Source organism: Bos indicus x Bos taurus, chromosome 23 (assembly GCF_003369695.1).
Source record: "Bos indicus x Bos taurus breed Angus x Brahman F1 hybrid chromosome 23, Bos_hybrid_MaternalHap_v2.0, whole genome shotgun sequence".
Lineage (NCBI taxonomy): Eukaryota > Metazoa > Chordata > Mammalia > Artiodactyla > Bovidae > Bos > Bos indicus x Bos taurus.
The window spans coordinates 9834357-9852098 of record NC_040098.1 but is presented as its reverse complement, the minus strand read 5'-3'; the positions used below and the strand labels follow the sequence as shown (position 1 = coordinate 9852098).

Below are 17742 nucleotides of genomic sequence, written 5' to 3'. Positions count from 1 at the left end.
TAAAACTTCTAAGTCAACATATTATTTTCCTGAAACTTTGTAAAACACTTTTTTTCAAAGACTATAGAAATGTTTCCAGAGTAGATATTCAACCCTAAAAACATACTGTGGAAAAATCTTTATTTTAGGAAAACCTAGGTTGTTCCTAGTATCTGAGGCTGTTTTAAAAACCTAAATAGACACCTGTGGGCTTCCTGTGTATCCACAGGCTCTTTACCCTGCACCTAACAGAGCCATCCAAACCAGAAACTTGCTGAGTCACATATAAGCTCCACTGGCATGGTTTTCCCTAACAAATCCTAAAGTCTACAGAAGATTTTAAAAACAAATGTAATAAGCTATAAAAGACACACAAATTATCAATTTCTAAGACTTAAGTCCTCCTTAAAAAGATGTGACAATAAAAAAACTAAAAAGCAACAAGTAGTCCTGGCAAAGGCTCAGACTAAGAAGCTGACTTAGCTTCTATGGAGGCTGAGCATAAAGATCATCTCGCTGTAAGAATCTAATCTCTTTCTAATCTCTTGTTTACCTAGATGTGGTTTATTTGCCTAAATTAGCTTTTCTTCAAAATAGTCACAAGTTTCTAGGAAAAAAAGCAAACAACCTATCGTCATTTAAATTTCTAGCTACAAATCTTTTAAAAATTATAAACACACATGCATATATAGTTGTATTCTTGAGTATAATAGATCCTAAGACAGAGCTTGCCAAACCCACTGAATAATCAAAATTTCTTAGGGAGCTTTCTCAAAACACAAATTTCCAAAGCCCAAACCAGATATGTAGAATCAAAATCTGGGGTCTTTATTTTAATCTCTATTGAATTTTTTACAATATGTCTTATGTTTTGACTTTTTGTCCACAAGGCATGTGGATCTTAGCTCCCTGACCAGGGATTCAACCTGCGCCCCTGCACTGGAAGGGGAAGTCCACTGGGCCACCAGGGAAGTCCCCAAGTCTGGACTCTTTACTTTGGGAAAGGTCTTCCATAACTCTGATCACCAGCCAGTTTGTGAACTGTTGGTTTAGGGCACCCTCTGCCATAGCATCACATTTAACAATAACCTCAGATGGCAAAGGTGGATTGTTTTGTTTTTTCAATAGAGAATGATTCAAAATCCAACAGATACAAAAAAGCGGCAAACCTCTCTCATTCCTCCCTGTCCCCTAGCCATTCTTTTACTTTTTACGGTCAACCAGTATTTCCAGTTGCTCAACTGTCCTTTGAGGGATCCTTTAAGCACACACAGGCATATATAGGTATTTCCTTTACAAAAGGACAGCAGCAAACAAGACATTGTTATGTGAACAAACCAAGATTCGGGACAATGTGTATCTTGGAAATCTCCCCGTCAGTTCAGAACTTCCTTATTCTGTTTCAGCATGCATGGGATGTGCCACAGTGTGGGTGTAATGTCTTTGCTCAGTCCCCTTTCATCAGACACCTATGTGATTTCCAGTTTTTTGCTATAATCTTATACATATGTCATATCATACATGTCTGTCTATAGGCTAAATCTGTTCCCTGGACTTGGAAATGCTAAGTCAAAGGACACAAGCACTCTAATTCTGAGTGATACTGCCAAACTGCCCTCCCCAGAGGTTATAGCAATGTTTACTCCCACTTGTAATATGAAACAGGAGTTTAGATTTTACACTAAGCTGAACAGTGGCAATGGCTTGCTTCTAGATGCCTCCCTGAAAACATTATCCTTTTATAGCCTGGTGACATAACAAATGATGTTCTCAAGATACCTTCTTCACCATGAAAATCTGCCTAATTTTTCTATTACTAGTAGAGAATTTTCTATATGAAGCTCAAGAAAAAGAGCTGAGTGAAAGGAGAAGTTGAGGTTAAGGCAATTCTTGCCAAGCTGACACGCACTCTCTGTGAAGCTATTTTCCCTACTTCAGCATAAAAGAAGTTTATGCTTCTTTTAAATTAAAATTGTCCACTTACTACACAAAGTATTATTAATGTGAAAAATTAACCAGGTGCTCTTTATTATTTTAATTGACAAAAGCTCTATAAGTGTTGGATTTACCAGTTTTTGCACAAGTAAACTTTACTAAATAAAGACAGGGCACCCACAGGGACCCACTCTACAGCTAAGGGAAAACAACGTCAGGCAGAGGGCATGCTGAAGGGAGAATGAGCTACAGAAAGACAACAGGAATCTCTGTTATAATACAAAAAGAACACAGAAGGGAGGAAAAAAGGGAACACATTTTTAACTAAAAGAATTGACAATTTTATTTTCACATTTCACAATACAAATGAAAACTGTTTTTTCTGTCCCACGACTTCCTTCCAAAACTACTCTCTCTGATAGGAAGGGGAACAAGTTTTCCTTATCATGCTCTTAGAAAACACCCAGAGTCACAGCACCATGATCTCCTGGTTAAGTACAAGTAATACAAAACTGATACAAAGAGGCTCCCCAATCTCCTTATCTGTCTGGTCGGGTCATTCCTGGCCGGGTGGGCACCATCATGGGACGGGCAGGAGGTCTCATCATTGGGGGCCCGGGCATCATTGGCATGTGGCCTCCCATAGGCGGCCTCATTCCAGGAGCTGCAGGCAAAACAAAAAAGAAAAAAAGAGAGTCAAAAATACTACTTAGGAGAGCTTGATGGGACTTCATTTAAAGACAAAAAAAGAGCCCCCCCTGCAAAATGCTGGAAAAAAGACATACTTGACAGAAGAAATGCAACAAATCCATCACATCTGTAAATTACTTAGACATTCTCAAACAAAAAACAAAAAGGTCAACACAAGAACCATATGGGAATCATGATCTAATGATAGTAAGGGGGAAACTATTAATAGATTGTTTTCCAGAAATCACCAGGGACCAGTTCCCTAAATTGACCTTTTTTCTCACTCAGGGAAATTCACAGCTAAGTCACATGTTACTCAGTCAGCTCTTTTAATCACTTCTATGCACCATATAACCAGGAGCTAGTTCATGAATGTACACAGGCACAGAGGACAATCTTACCACTAAGCGTTTGTTCGGAGTTGTAGGAAAGGTGAGCAGGAGGCCCATGCTGAGAACCTGTTAGTAACCATACTTAGCTCAAGTCAAGAAAAATAATAGGCAATAATGTGATTTATAACAATTAGCACACACACAAATCTGATTTTTCTAATGCATTTCAAAAACTAAAAATGAATTTTTTTTTAATGTGTCCCATCAATATAATACCAGCCAAATAAATGAGCCAGGGAAGGGAGGGCAAGCAGACAGGTGAGGGTTGGGGAGGAATACAGGCAGCTTCATGGGACTGGTAATGTTCCACTTTCTCAGCTGGGTGTTGGGTTCATGATATTAATTATATTACTATGCCTTATAATTTTCATGTTATATAGCTTCTTTTTAAATATCAGATTTTACCTAATCATTTTTCAATAAATCATTTTGATTATAATGATTCAAGAGAAAACTATATTTAAAGTTGAATATAGCCTTACCACAAAAAGCAAAACACAAATATATGCAAAAACACAAAATCCAACAGGTACAAAATTTAAGATAAATTTCAGCAGAAACAGAAAATATTAAAATTCTAAATATCTTATTAAAACTCCCTCCATAACATAACCTGTATTCAGCATTTTCTTACAAGAAACTGATCCAGACCAAAGACTAAAAATGAGGCCCCTGAAAACTTGTTTTCTTTGGTCTCCATAGAGCATTAAACTTTAATTGGTTGTCAGCACTGGCAACTAATATGTCTAATAACTAATAAGTATTCCTTTTTACATCTTTTTATTATGGAAATGTGTAACCATACACAAGCAGAGTAAAAAGAATATAATGAACATCCATGTACCCATCAACCAGCTTCAACAATTATCCACCCGTGGTCAACTTTGTTTTATCTTATCCCCACCCATTCTTACCCCTGCCCACTCCCCAACTACTCAATTATTTTTAATGAAATCCCATAACTTTATTATTTTAACCTGGCTAAAAATAACAACAAAATACTCAGGCAAACTGGCATCACCAAGCCTGTATTCTCAAATGTCAAGCACACACTGACACTGAGTTCTAGAAGCTTTCTTTACATGAGTCAAAGCACTTCCCAATTCACATCCCTAACCCCTCTAGGCATCTGAATTTGTGACCCCAATTTAAGAATGTAAAAGACATCTGAATCACTTAGACTGTGTTCTGGATTTACAAACCAGTAAGGCAGGACTTTTCCTTATCTAAACTTTCCCCCTCTAAATGACACCCACATCAAGCATACTGATCGCTTCTGACCAGGAGGCTACTATATTGTCTTATCAGTTGGGGTGTAGGCTTCTTATGTCACTTGTATGTACTCTAATTATTTATTCTGCAAACCAATGAAATATGAATACAGAACAAGAACTGTTTCTATAAAAACTACGCTGATTACTAAGAAAGACTCAACCAAATCATCCCCCCAGGGTACTCACAAATTTGGTAGGCGAGAAGATCATAAAAAATAGGAACTAAACTGCCTCACAAGGTCTCTAACCACTTCAAAGAAAAATGAAACTAAAGTTGGTAAAGGATGCATTATGAGTGTGGCTTACTGGTTTATGCAACAAACATATGGTGTTCCAGTCAGTATATTCATTGTCAAAGCAAAGGCCCTGACTGCGTATCAGAAAACTACAAACCAATGTATATTTATGTTTATGTTAAAATCAAATGTTTGAGGTACAAGTTTTTTCCCCTTTTGAATAAAAAACTACTAGGCCTAAGATCTTTTTCATAAATACTAATTAACCAAGTTAACCTGAAAGATTAAATCAGCAGTAGGGGGGCAGTTCTGCTCCAAACCAAAACTGAGGAAAGCAGCAGCCTAAGGATGTATCTACCCTTCTCCTCATTACAAACAGCCAAAAGTCAGGAGGGGCAAGGAAACAGGAGGGTCAGAGGAGAAGAAAAAAAGAGGTAGTCTTATCTTCCTTTCAGTTGCACAGGGTCTTTGGATACCATCCAATTACACTGATAAACCAAGTACTTCTTTTTACTATTATAGATTCACCAAATGTAATTTGTTGCAGTACATTTAGACAGCTAATTAAGAATTCTATTTAAATCAAAAGCTAGAACACAATGGAGCATCCAAGAAGGAAAGAGACCCAAACTTACCAGGTCCCACTGGCATCATCCCAGGAGGAGGGGGACCCATCATCGGCATCATGGGAGGGCCCCCCATGTGAGGTGCAGGCATCATCCCAGGGCGAGGAGGACCCGCTGAAATAAGAAATGGGCCTCAGACTGAGATATTCTTGTATATTAACAATTTCTTTTTAATGAAACAGGGCTTCATGACCTGGCCCAAATTCTGCAATAATTCTGTAACTTTTTATGATTTGTTTTATAACAGTAGATCGACAAAAATCAGCTGGCTACAGAACTTTAATTACTTTATGACTAAAAACAAGCCTGCCCAGACAGAAGTGTAAAGTGAAGATAAGTTCCCCAAGTTAAATTCCAAGTTTTAAATTTCAAACTCTATCCTCTGTTTAAAAAAAACAAAACAACAAAAAACTGATGATCTTAAGCTACAAGTATCTAATTTCAATTTCAGGTCTTTTTTTTTTTTAATCAAAACCTAGGTTTAAGAGAGTCTTTGGAAATATGATAATGTACATGCAGAGATATTCCTGACAGTATCTTTTACAACAGCAACAATCTGAAACAACTTACATATCCAACAGTAAGAAAATGGTGAGGTTAATCATGTACATTCATACCACTGCCTATTCTACTATTAAAAATAATGGAGTTGAGTGCCAGCCAGTCGGGACAGACTAGGGGAGAGAGATGACCTTAAGCTGCTGTGAGCCTGATCAGATCCCAGGATGGCAAGATTCCAAGAAGGGACTGGTGGGCCACTAGTGGTCTAGCCTACTTCTCTGTGTTTATATCCATGATTACTTACAGGACTGAATTTAGGTCTCTGAGTTCAATTTCTATCTGAACCCTTATAGGAGGGACAAAGAACTTAGGCCTAATTATTCTATCTCCACCTGTCTGTTCTGCAGAAACAACAAACCTCCCCAAACAGAAGAGTCCTTTGACCCACTCCTAACTATGCAATTTTTGTCTTTCTCAAGGTATATGTATATTGGTGTTAGATGGGTTACAAATTTGGGAGAGAGACTGAGGAGTTTATCAGCTGTTTCGGTCCTCCAGTGTTGCATTCATAGCAGTAAACAATTTAATACCTTAGCAACACCTCTTTATACATCAGCTCATTATCACAGGTACATTCAGAGCTATCCACTGTATCTGTCACAGACCCACTTGAGACCTAGTAATAGTGCAATAAGAATGTAACTCTAAAGATAATTCACAAATTATACCACTGAAGCTGTCATCTATTACTGTCTATATATCCACCAATGCAACGGACATGAACTTGGGCAAACTCCGGAAGATGGTGAGGGACAGGGAAGCCTGGCTTGCTGCAGTCCACAGGGTCACAAAGGGTCGGACATGACTGGATGACTGAACAACAACATTCATCTAATGAGCATTTGAAAGCCTACTGTGAGATAATCTAACAAAATCAAGGATAATCTTCCCAGTTACACCTACTAAGGTAAAAACTTTATACTTACGGAGACTGGGGGGAGGTGGGATCATTGCCCCTGCAGGAGGAGGAGCAGAGAATGGAGTAGGAGGTATCTTTCCTTGTTGAAATGCAGCAGCTTTGGAGAGAGTAAGCAAAAACAACAGTGAATAAGAATTCAACAACCCATTTAATTACTAAAATAACCACTTTCTTTTCAATCTTTAATGATCCCATTATTTCACTCTAAAAATCTTTCATCCAACATTACAACACCATGGTCAAAATCAACTTTAAGTACTCACCAGCTAAAACTGCAATTAACTGGTTTACTGATCTGGGTTTTTTAACCAAGTTTTATTTCATCACCATTCCTATGGCTAAATAACTATGTGAGACTAGTTAACTATAAGTGACCTCCCACCTATAAATGTTTTACCAAAGAGAAGCAGTCATCTTTGATCTGCAGATGTAGTTTATACTCAACTTAAGCTGCTCAGTTTTATTTGAAAAATGTGTGCTAAGTGCCCAGAGGCCAGGCTTTGTAAAATTTCAGTCCTTCCTATATATGCTTTCCTGCATCAAAACAATACACCATTTTGGTTTACCAGTTTTGAAATTAATGCACTGAGCTAAGAGATGTTAAAGAAAAAAGATTTCAAATTCAAAGCCAAGAGCCTGCTCTGAAGGAGATTATGATTTTTAAAAAATGTCCAATACAATTACAGTTTTTCTTTCAGATAACATGAGGCACAAATGCAAACAAAAGAAACTGAAGACTGTTTGTATTTGTCTTGGGAAAACAGTCATAAATAAACACTAAAATACACATGCATAAAGTCAATTCCTGAATATGCCTTTCTCAAGTCAGTGCAGTCTGCACCCCAGACACTCCCCCATTCCACTCTACCCTCACAGTGCAAAGGAAGTCAAATCACTCAAGGAGATCACTGATAATTCATGAAGATCAGATGCAAAAAATGACCCAGAGTAGAGATTTATGAATAGCTATTCACAAGCCCCCTAAGAGCCTATTCTCTCGAAGGGTTCATATCTCCCAACAAAGGCTTTTCCAGTCAGGAGACCTCCCACATCCTGCGCAGGACAGCTTGCAAAGACTGAAGAGGGAGTGGCAATGCCACTGGCTCAGTAGCAGACTCAACACAGCCATGAACATCATCAAGTCCGTCCCCAAGGGCTCACTTCTTCTCCTCTCAAAGTTTTTCATCAAAAACATTTACTCATCCTTACATTTTTTTTCCCAGATGAGATAATTTCTGAGATTTGCCCCTTAATAATCTAGGAAGGGGAAGGAAGTAGATGAAGGTATCTGGTGGCTCTCAACAAGAGGCAATTTTGCCCCTGTAGGGACATCAGGCAGTGCATGGAGATACTAGGAGCTACAGGCATCTAGTGGGTATAGGTCAGAGTTGCTGCTCAACAGCCTGTAGCGCATGAACAGCCCCCGACAAAGAATTATCAGGCCCCAAATATCAACAGCGCTAAGTTAGAGAACTTTGGTATAAACAAGACAATGCTGCAGCTGAAAGATACACGCGTGACAGCCACAGGAGGTTCTTTCTTTCAAGTTCTCCTTCTTCTGAGCTTAAAATTTTTCATGACAGTCTTGCTTAAAAAAAAAAAAGCAAACACCATGATCAAAGTCCACATTTGGCTGCCAGCAGTGGGTACAATGAACAACTGGAAAAGGCCATGTTTCAGATACGTTAGGATGATCAAGCATAAAAATACAGTATCTCTTTCTGGCAGTGCTTTGTACCTTACCACCCCAAACAACAAAAATGTTCCTAATTAAACGAGTATAGCATGTATGGCAAGAGTCCAAAACATATCCAGACTATTCTGTCATATCAGTTACGCCCTTTGTGACCAGTTATCTTTGTCAGGACGGGAAGAATAAGTCTCTCAAACTCTTCAAAGAGATCTACAAACTCACCTCTACCTTTTCCTACTGTAACAGGAAAACCAATCTAAAAATTACGAATCACAATAAAGGAGGTTATAAATTTGCTACAAAATCTGGTCCACATCAACAGAAACATTAGACAACTCATTCTTCTCTACCCAACTTCCTAGGCTAACCAGTATCTGATTGCTCTACCCTCAAAAATTAGTGTTTTCCTATATCCCCAAGAAACCAATGACTTTCCACTTCTTTCATTCAGCACATCAGCATGATCCTATTTATCATTCAGAATGAGCTGCTTCTCTGAAAAAACGAGAGACACAGAGACGAGGAAGAATGGGGCCATCTACCCCACCAGAGCAGGAGGCCGCAACGCACTTGTTTTGTCAATCAGGCTCTGAGCCTGCTCTTCCATCCACTTCTGATAGTAGTCTTTCACATTCTCCTTGTGCTTCCTACCACTGCAGTGTGTCTTCCTCACAGATGGCTGGAAAACAAAAGGGTAGTGATCAGTCAAAGAAACAAACAATCCCAAACCAGAAATTTTCTGAAGCCTTACCTTTTTGTGGGTAGCCTTGCTAAATTTAGCAGCTTTAGCTGGGTGCCAAAGCATCACTAAAAACATTTTCCAGCAATGTACTGTGGTAATTTACCTTCTGTATTTATTATCTAAACCTGGGGTCAGAAAACTATGGCCCATGGGCCAGCCACCTGATTTTGTGGAAAAGAAATACTGAAACACAGCGGTATTCGTTTCTTTATGGATCGTCTACGTCTTCTCTCCACAACAGCAGAGTTGAGTAACTGCAACAAAGACTGTATGGCCCACAAACCTAAAATAATTACAATCTGGCATGTGAAGAAAAAGTCTGCAATCCACTGATCTAAAACACAATATTATGTGTTTTAGGTTACTTTCTTAGGTTACTCTATGGAAAAACAATATAGCTTACATACATTTAAATAACAGTTTACGGAAATATGGTCTTTTAAAGGACCATAGGTCTAGAACATAGATTCTATGTGAATCCCTCAGAACTGTAGCTCATCTAACAGTTTTATTGAGATAAAACTGACATAAGATAAACTTCACACACTTAACCTTTTGTCTTAAGTCAACATTTATTTAACTTTTACTACATGCCAGACACCATGCTACGTACTTTACAAGTAGTGCCTCAATCTCCCTAAGACCACATGTGCACAATACAGCGAAATACTAATCAGAAAGAATGAACTGCTGATATATGCAATACAGACAAATCTCAAACCATGCTGAGCAAAAGAAATCAAACATACAGAGTATATAAGCCTCCATTCATATAAAGTTTAAAATCAGTAATAATGATCTTTAGTCATAAAAGCCAGATCAGTCAGGGTCGGGGTGCACAGGGACTCACTACAAAAGAGCACAGGAGAACCTTCTGGAGTGACAGAAATGTTCTAAGTCTTGATGCATAGAGCAAGCTGTAATCATCTGACGTATCATCAAACTGTACACTCAAAATACATGCATTTAACTGAATATATGTAATTCAATAAAATTGATTTTAAAAATCACAAGGTTATCATCTTTTATTTATGCCTAAAGATGTGTCTCAAAAGACATGTTAAGTAGCAAACCAAGGCCTGGAATCCAGATCGCATTCAGATGCACCTCATGACTGCCTTCCTCCCTCTTACCTCTCTCCACATGACTGCTTCAGCCATAGCAGATATGACCACTATCACAGGAGCAAAAGCTGTGTATCTCAGAAACTGGTGTACATCTCAAAATATTAATACCATTCCCTGTCTCCCAGTCACTGCTTACACTAATACCACAATGATGCCTTAAGCTTAATAACAAAATCATGCCTAAGAACCAGCAAAAAGTTAGAGCACTGAATCTTCTATACATTTCAAAGTCCACCACAGAGACTGCTTCAGTCACCATGGAAACTTACTTTCACAAGGTATCTTGTTAGAAAAACAGTATTATAGGGATTCCTGACATGTCTTATAAAGAGATATTTACTATAAAGAGAGACTTTTCCACTCTCTGAATTCTAGCATTAGCAAGCAGAGTGAGTATACGACAAAATAGCACTGGAAAAGGGTAGAAAGGCATAGCCTCCCAAACAAACTTCAGAAAATTATGATGAAGGGTTTGACCTAGAGAGGGGGTTAGGGACACAAAGACAAAACAAAACAGGCAGAGCTCTGTAGGCAAGCTACTACTAATACCAAATGACTGAGAGGTCTCCTCCAAGGTGTAATAATATAATATTTACAACTATTATTTCTTTAGGAGGAAGAAATACATATTCCATAAATCTACTAATGCTGAATTATAGCTGACCATATGTTAGAATTCCAAACGAAGTGACAACAGAGAAATAATCAGTTAACTTCTTGCAGCTACTATTCATGATGACATCATGACTGAATTCTGGTTTAATCAGGTCTCTGATTAAAAAAGTTGAGAGCTGCAGTTCTCAAGGTGTGGCTCACAGACACCATTCAAAGTGCAAGACAGACCAGTGACTTTTAATGTTAAGACCACTTGACACGGTTTAGATTCTACACTGCAACTATGCATTGAGTTTTGGTGCAGTAATACAAGAATATTAAAGAATATCCACAAATGTTTCAAAACGATATTAAAGTACTTCTAGCTCCTACATACATGTGAGGTTGGATTCTTCATATACTTCAACCAAAACAAGGTGTGACAGATTTAGATTTAAAGTAGAAGACAATTAAGTCAGATGTTACAGAAGAGTCCAAAAAGTTCATGCCATTTTTCACACTAAATTTTTTCTTTTGGAAAATAGCTATTTTTCACTTTTAAAGTGTTATTTCTGTTATCTTTACCTTAAATGAATTAATATTTTTAAGTAACTTCAAATACAGAAAATTTTAATGGAGAAAAATCATTTAACCTACCATCCAGTAATTTCTAAGCATGTAAAGGGACCGTGAAACAAAAAATTTGAGAGCTGCTGGCATAGAAGCTTTGGAGTTAGACTGCTTGGCTCATCTTCCACCTCTACACAACTTAATGGTTTTGTAACATCCAGTTATTTATCCATGCTACCTCAGTTTCCCTCTCTGTAAAATGGGAGATAATACTAACTTCATAGGATTATCATGAGCATTAAACAAAATGATACTGTAAAGCATTTGGAACACTGCCTGACACACAATATTCAATCTTAGTAGTTGTTGTTATCTATTAATTATTTTTTAATCAAAAAATTCTCCTCAAAATGTACGCATTTCTTTCCAATTTAGTCAAACACTTGAGACCCTTGACACAAACAAATATTAGAACCTCAGGACATTTTCCTAGAGTTTTTACTTGTCACAAACTTTTTTCTTCATCTTTAAACTTGCTAAAGCTTTTATTATTTTGGGTCTCCACTGAAAACACTGACTGATGGAAGATTAACTTTGAATTATAAATACAGTTACAGGAAGGGTGGAAAAACAAACACCCCAAGTAGTTTCTTCAAGCAGTAGCCCTCAAACCAAAGCGAGATGAAAAGCAGAAATTACAAAATTCTTAAAAAATCTTATTTATTACATACAAGGCTTTGCTTAGGTTTTCTTTTATTAAAAAAAAAAGTAACAGTTTTATTGAGCTATAATTCACAGGCCACACAATTTACAAATAAATTTAAAGTTACAAAATAATGGCTTTGATATTTCCCTTGAGTTGTACAATTATCTATTTTATACATAGTAGTTTAAAACTCTTAATCCCTTATCCTTATCTTGCCTCTCCCCACTTCTCTCTCCTTACTGGTAACCACTAGTTTTTCTCTGTATCAGTGAGTCTGTTTGTTTTATTATATACATCCGTTTTGCTTTATTTTTTTGGTTCCACGTATAAATGAGAACAGAGAATATGTTTCTTTGACAACCTTATTTCACTAAGCATAAGACTCTCTAAGTCCATCCACGTTGTTGCAAATGGCAGGCACACGGTTTTTTGAAACTGAAAAGAACCACTACTTACAGAATCATGGGTGAGGTATGTGTCGCAGTAGTCACAATAAAATCTGGAAAAAGGAGGGGGATAGAGGAAAAAAGAGATGACAACCAGTTAATAGATGCCCCATCAGAGCTGCTAGTCACTGAAGCTGAAATATAAAATAAAAGACGTATTTACGATATGAAGATATCAAACAAAACGTCCTGACACAAGTCAAGCTTTTTGGCTACCTCTGCGGATTCCACCTCCGCACTCGAAAAGGACTAACGAGAAATCCGGGTCGTCCTTCCTTCCCCTGACCCGCTCGCTCCCCCAGAGGCTACCGGAGCCAGAACCCGCTCTGCGTTCTCCCGCAGGGAGACAATTAGTAACCGTGGCCGCGAACACGCAAATACAGGCCCCCACTCACTTAGGCATGTTGCTCCACAGGCCGTTAGCAACTCCGTTCCGCGCCGCCTGGAAGTGACCCGCTCAGTCAGCGCCGACGCAGCGGAAGTGACGAGCCCAACGCGACTTCAGAAATCCAATCCCAGTCATCCAATCCTCCAGCTGCGTTGCGCAGGCGGTAACGGCGTCGTGGGCGGGGCGAGGGGTGGGGCTTGTCCTGCTCGTCTCTTCACCTAGATGAAGGCGGAAAGAGGGGGTACCGAGAGTCGCGGCGAGGTTCAGTAGTCGGTCTCGAAGCCGACATTCTCTATCCTCCCGGAAGTATGTTCACCCTGGTATAAATGCTGAGAAGACAACAGTGAACAAAACAGGCAAACATCCTTGCCCTCGTGGAGTTGATATTCGAGTTGGGGAGGACCATAAAGTTAGTAGGTAGTGGGTTAGATGGGGCCAAGTTGCAATACAGTAAGGGAGGGAGGGAATGAAGCATGAAAGAGTCCAATTTGGAATAAGACAGAGAAAGCTTCCTGACAAAGTGACAACTGAGAAATGACAGGTTTCTTAAAACAAGAAACCCAGGCGGAAGCCGGTTTACGTACCGTCTCTTTGTGAGCTCTTTAACCCCTGGAGGAGGCAGAATCCCCAGTTTCAAATCCGGTCGCTGCTTCTTAGCTATGCTACATAGGCTACTTATAATGGAGTAGCATATAAGTATACTTATTAAACTTTCTGAACCTCAATTTCCTCATCTGCAAAATATGGATAATAGTTCTTACTTGTGGAGTCAGGATGAATTAGATGTGGAAATGTTTGTACAGAATTCACTACAATGCGCATACTAAGCCCTCCACAAATGAAAGTTATCTTTACATAGGAGGAAACTATTAGACGTCATTTGTCCAGTGTTGCAACTCTTTTAGAAATTGTCTAGCAGGTTTTTCTGGTACGCAGTGGAAAACAAAACAAAAAAAAGTGCCTTGTCCAGGGAATTCCCTGGTGGCCTAGTGGTTAGGATTCTGGGCTTTCATTGCCATGGCCCAGGTTCAATTCCTGGTAGGAGAACTGAGCCAAGTATCTGGCAAGAAAAAAAAAAAAGCTTGTCCATAGGTATAACCTGTTCTAGTAACAAGGCAAAACTTTCTGCCTGGTGTATCAGACTCCGAAATGGCCTGACCCTTCTTTCAGAAAAAGGAAATAGTGTTAGGAACTGGAAGGAGCTCTTGCTTCTTTTGTTCCATATTTATCAATGGTGCAGTTGCAACCAAAATAATAATAATTGGTGCTTTATTTGACAGTTGACTATGTCCTAGGTGCTTGTGTTGACTGGGAAAAAAAAAAAGCACAGCCTTAAAGTTGAGAGTTATGTTTTATTTATTGGATAAAACTGAGAGCTTAAACCCAGAAGACAGCCTCTGAGGGACTGCTTGGAAGAGGTAAGAGAGAATCCAGAATATATAGGAGTTTTGCAAAGAAAAAAAAAAGTAATTAAAGAAAACCAGACATCTCAAGTTAATGAATTCATCACTTTTCTATGTATGGGAAGAGGCAAGAGTCTGGACATATTGAAATTATTCCTCTGACATGCATCTTCACTATCTAGGGCCAGTAGCCTGCCTTTCTCCACCCTGAATCCACTCAGTGTGCACACTGAGAGTGCCTACAGTGGCTGCTGGCTTGATGGCACAACATCTTTTGTTTGTTGATATGGCAAGCAACATTTTCCATTCACAGTTTAAATGCACTACTTATTTAATCTATTCAACAACACTGTTATTCATATTTCAGACGAGGAAACTGAGCTTTAACAAGGTTAAATACACCACAAAATTTATTTTCTGGTCTTAGAAGTTAACTGCTCAATGAAGTTGTCAGGCTTTCACCGCCCCTAGTACAGTGCTTCATTTTACCGTCATTGGTGTGGAACAATCAACTATTATGTGTTTCCTGATCAGAGGCTAACATTAATAGACACCATCAGCTATGATATATTTTTACCAAAAATACTTAACCTGGATCTAACAAAGCATGTAGTAGGATAGGCAAGAGGATCTAAAGGAAAGCAAAAGGCAGTGAACAAATTGAGAAGGTGGTACATTGTATAAAACAACTGGCCTTTTTAAATTAAAAAAAATGTGTCTTTCTACATTAAAATATTTTTGAGAGACATAGCAACCAGATGTAGTGTGTGGTCCAGGGTTAGATCTTAGTTTGGACAAACCAGCTATGAAGAACATTTTGGGGAAACTGGGCGTTAATGTTACAGTGCTGCTAACCCACCTTCGTCCAGACAGCCTGAGTTGACTCTTCTTGAAGGGGAAGGTTCGTGAGTTATGTTTGGATTTTTTTCCTCCTCCCTCTTTGTCCTGATCGTGAGCCTGTTTTAACCTCAAAGCCATTCCTCATCTTCCTCAGCTCTTTTCAGTATGGCAGCAGGGAGCCGTCCACATAAGGAAAGGCTACATGTCCTGGACTCCTGGGCTGACTGGGCACCACTCTGAGTTGCTGGGCCCCATTAATGGTAGACACTTCTGGAGATTAGACGGATCAAGGAAGAAGCCAGAGTATCCCCACCCTCATCCTGTCCCCAAACAAAGGATCCATCCCCACCCCCAAACCTCAAGCTCTCTCCTCCTATCTCTCTGGCTCCAACTTTAAGCAGATGATCCCAGCCCCATGGTGACACCATGACCTTCTTCTGCCTCTCAGTTTAAGGGAGGCAGTAACTTCTTGCTATTGCTCATCTTTGAGTTACTTCACTGTTCTGTGTTTCACTTTTTATCCCTGCCAACACCTACATAAACTAATTCTCAGTTTTAACTTCCCTGATGTTCCAGTGGTTAATAATCCACCTTCCAATGCAGAAGGCATGGGTTCTATCCCTGGTTGGGGAACTAAGATTCCACTTGCAGTGAAGCCTGCATGCCACAACTAGAGAGCTCAAGTGCCACAGCTACTGAGCCCCTGTGCTCTAGAACTCACACACCGAAACTAAACACCGACACAGCAAACAAATCAATATCCAAAAGATAAATACTTAAGAGTGATCTCTTCCAGAACCCAGAGGATGACCTTACTGTGGAGTCCTATCCCAAGATCACAGGTCAAGGCCTTGTACCAAGGCCACAGATCTGGACCCCATCTCCAAGGTCATTTACGGAACTGACTGAACCCCACTGTAACCATTGCCAAAAGTGCCCCGATCCTTAATGGCCAGCTCCTTGACCCCATATTAGGCAAAAATGCCTATCCCAGTACTCACCCTATGGCACCCTAACCTAATGCCACCCTTGCAGTCGGAATTTTCTTTGTCTTGAGACTAGAAAAATGGGCTACCAACCCAAGAAAAGCGTCGACTCTCCCTTGAGCCGGCCCACTGTTCTAACAGTGTCCCTTCGACTCTCCCTGGTCTGTCAGGAGGTCAGCCCGCTGTGCTCAAAGTACCCATGTTAATCTCCACTCTTTGCTCTCAATAAGCTCGCTCCTTTCTGAAATACTCTGTGTCTGGAAATTCTTTTCCAACTAGCAACTCTTAGTTCCAAGGGGTTATCTCCTCACAGCTTGCCTATGGCCCTGTCATCTTGTAAAGGATTGCTTTTCTCACTTTTCCTCTGTGTGTCACAGGCAACTAAGAGAGCTTGTTTGTTACCCTCTTTCCCCTAGATCTTTGGTGAAAATCCCAAGTGAGCTTGAAATGCCTTACAACACTTTGTGGGATATTCTAAAAACTTACAATGTTTGCAATCTACTTTATAATGCATCCATGTTTTTTAATTTTTCTTAAGGTTATTTCACACTTAAAATGAATTTTACTTATTTAATTTTGAATGGGTAATAATATGAAAGTTAAAGTTAGTCACTCAGTTGTGTTTGACTCTTTGCAATGCCATGGACTGTAGCCTGCCACGCTCCTCTGTCCATGGAATTCTCCAAGCAAGAGTCCTGGAGTGGGTTCTCATTTCCTTCTCCAAGGGATCTTCCCAACCCAGGGATTGAACCTGGGTCTCCTGCATGGCAGGCAAATTCTTTACCGTCTGAGCCACCATATGGTGCAAAATTAGAAAACCACAGAAGAGTATCCGCCCCAGGCACACCCCTCTTACCAGTTTCTTGCGTGTCCTTCCAGAGATAGACTATGCATGTACAAACATAAAGGATGTTTCCTGTTCCTATTTTTTAAATGCACAATATTTCACTGTGAAGAGGACATGGCATCCACTCCGGTATTCTTACCTGGAGAATCACATGGACAGAGGAGCCTGGTGGGCTATACAGCCCATGGCGCTGCAAAGAGTTCATTGAACACTAATGAACTGACTGAGCACAGACGTAGTATTTCATTGCGTGAATGTACCTCAATTTATTAAATCCTCTATTGATGAACATTTTATTTTCTTGGGCTCCAAAATCACTGCAGACAGTGACTGCAGCCATGAAATTAAAAGACACTTCCTCCTTGGAAGGAAAGGTGTGACAAACCTAGACAGCATATTAAAAAGCAGACATCACTTTGCCAACAAAATCCATATCGTCAAAGCTATAGTTTCTCCAGTGGTTATGTACAGATGTGAGAGCTGGACCATAAAGAAGGCTGAGCCCTGAAGAATGGATGCTTCCAAATTGCAGTGCAGGAGAAGACTCTTGAGAGTCCCTTGGACTGCAGGGAGATCAAACCAGTCAATCCTAAAGGAAATCAACCCTGAATATGCATTGGAAAGATTGATGCTGAAGCTGAAGCTCCAATACTTTGGCCACCTGATGCAAAGAGCTGTCTCACTAGAAACAACCCTGATGCTGGGAGAGATTGTAGGCAATGGGTGAAGGGGGGTGGCAGAGGATGAGATGGTTAAATAGTGTCACTGACTCAATGGACATGAATTTG

At 39.6% G+C, this 17742-nt stretch overlaps 1 protein-coding gene and 1 non-coding gene across 3 annotated transcripts; one reads left to right on the top strand and one right to left on the bottom strand.

Annotated features, from left to right (window-relative positions):
* Positions 1 to 1977: 1977 nt before the first annotated feature.
* On the bottom strand, positions 1978 to 12990 carry SNRPC (small nuclear ribonucleoprotein polypeptide C). Of its 2 annotated transcripts, XM_027524965.1 has the most exons (7): positions 12886 to 12990; positions 12501 to 12543; positions 8876 to 8984; positions 6620 to 6709; positions 5142 to 5246; positions 3006 to 3062; positions 1978 to 2578 (listed from the first exon to the last, which is right to left on the bottom strand). In XM_027524965.1, the coding sequence occupies exons 1-7, from the start codon at positions 12891 to 12893 to the stop codon at positions 2454 to 2456; spliced, it is 537 nt and encodes a 178-aa protein (XP_027380766.1). In that variant the 5' UTR covers positions 12894 to 12990; the 3' UTR covers positions 1978 to 2453. The 2 variants fall into 2 exon arrangements, with proteins under 2 accessions (XP_027380766.1, XP_027380767.1); XM_027524966.1 differs by lacking the exon at positions 3006 to 3062 and having other exon boundaries at positions 12886 to 12988.
* Positions 12991 to 13763: 773 nt separating this feature from the next.
* Positions 13764 to 13826, top strand: LOC113882323. Its single transcript, XR_003508337.1, has one exon. It is a non-coding gene; the product is annotated as a U7 small nuclear RNA (small nuclear RNA).
* Positions 13827 to 17742: the final 3916 nt, after the last annotated feature.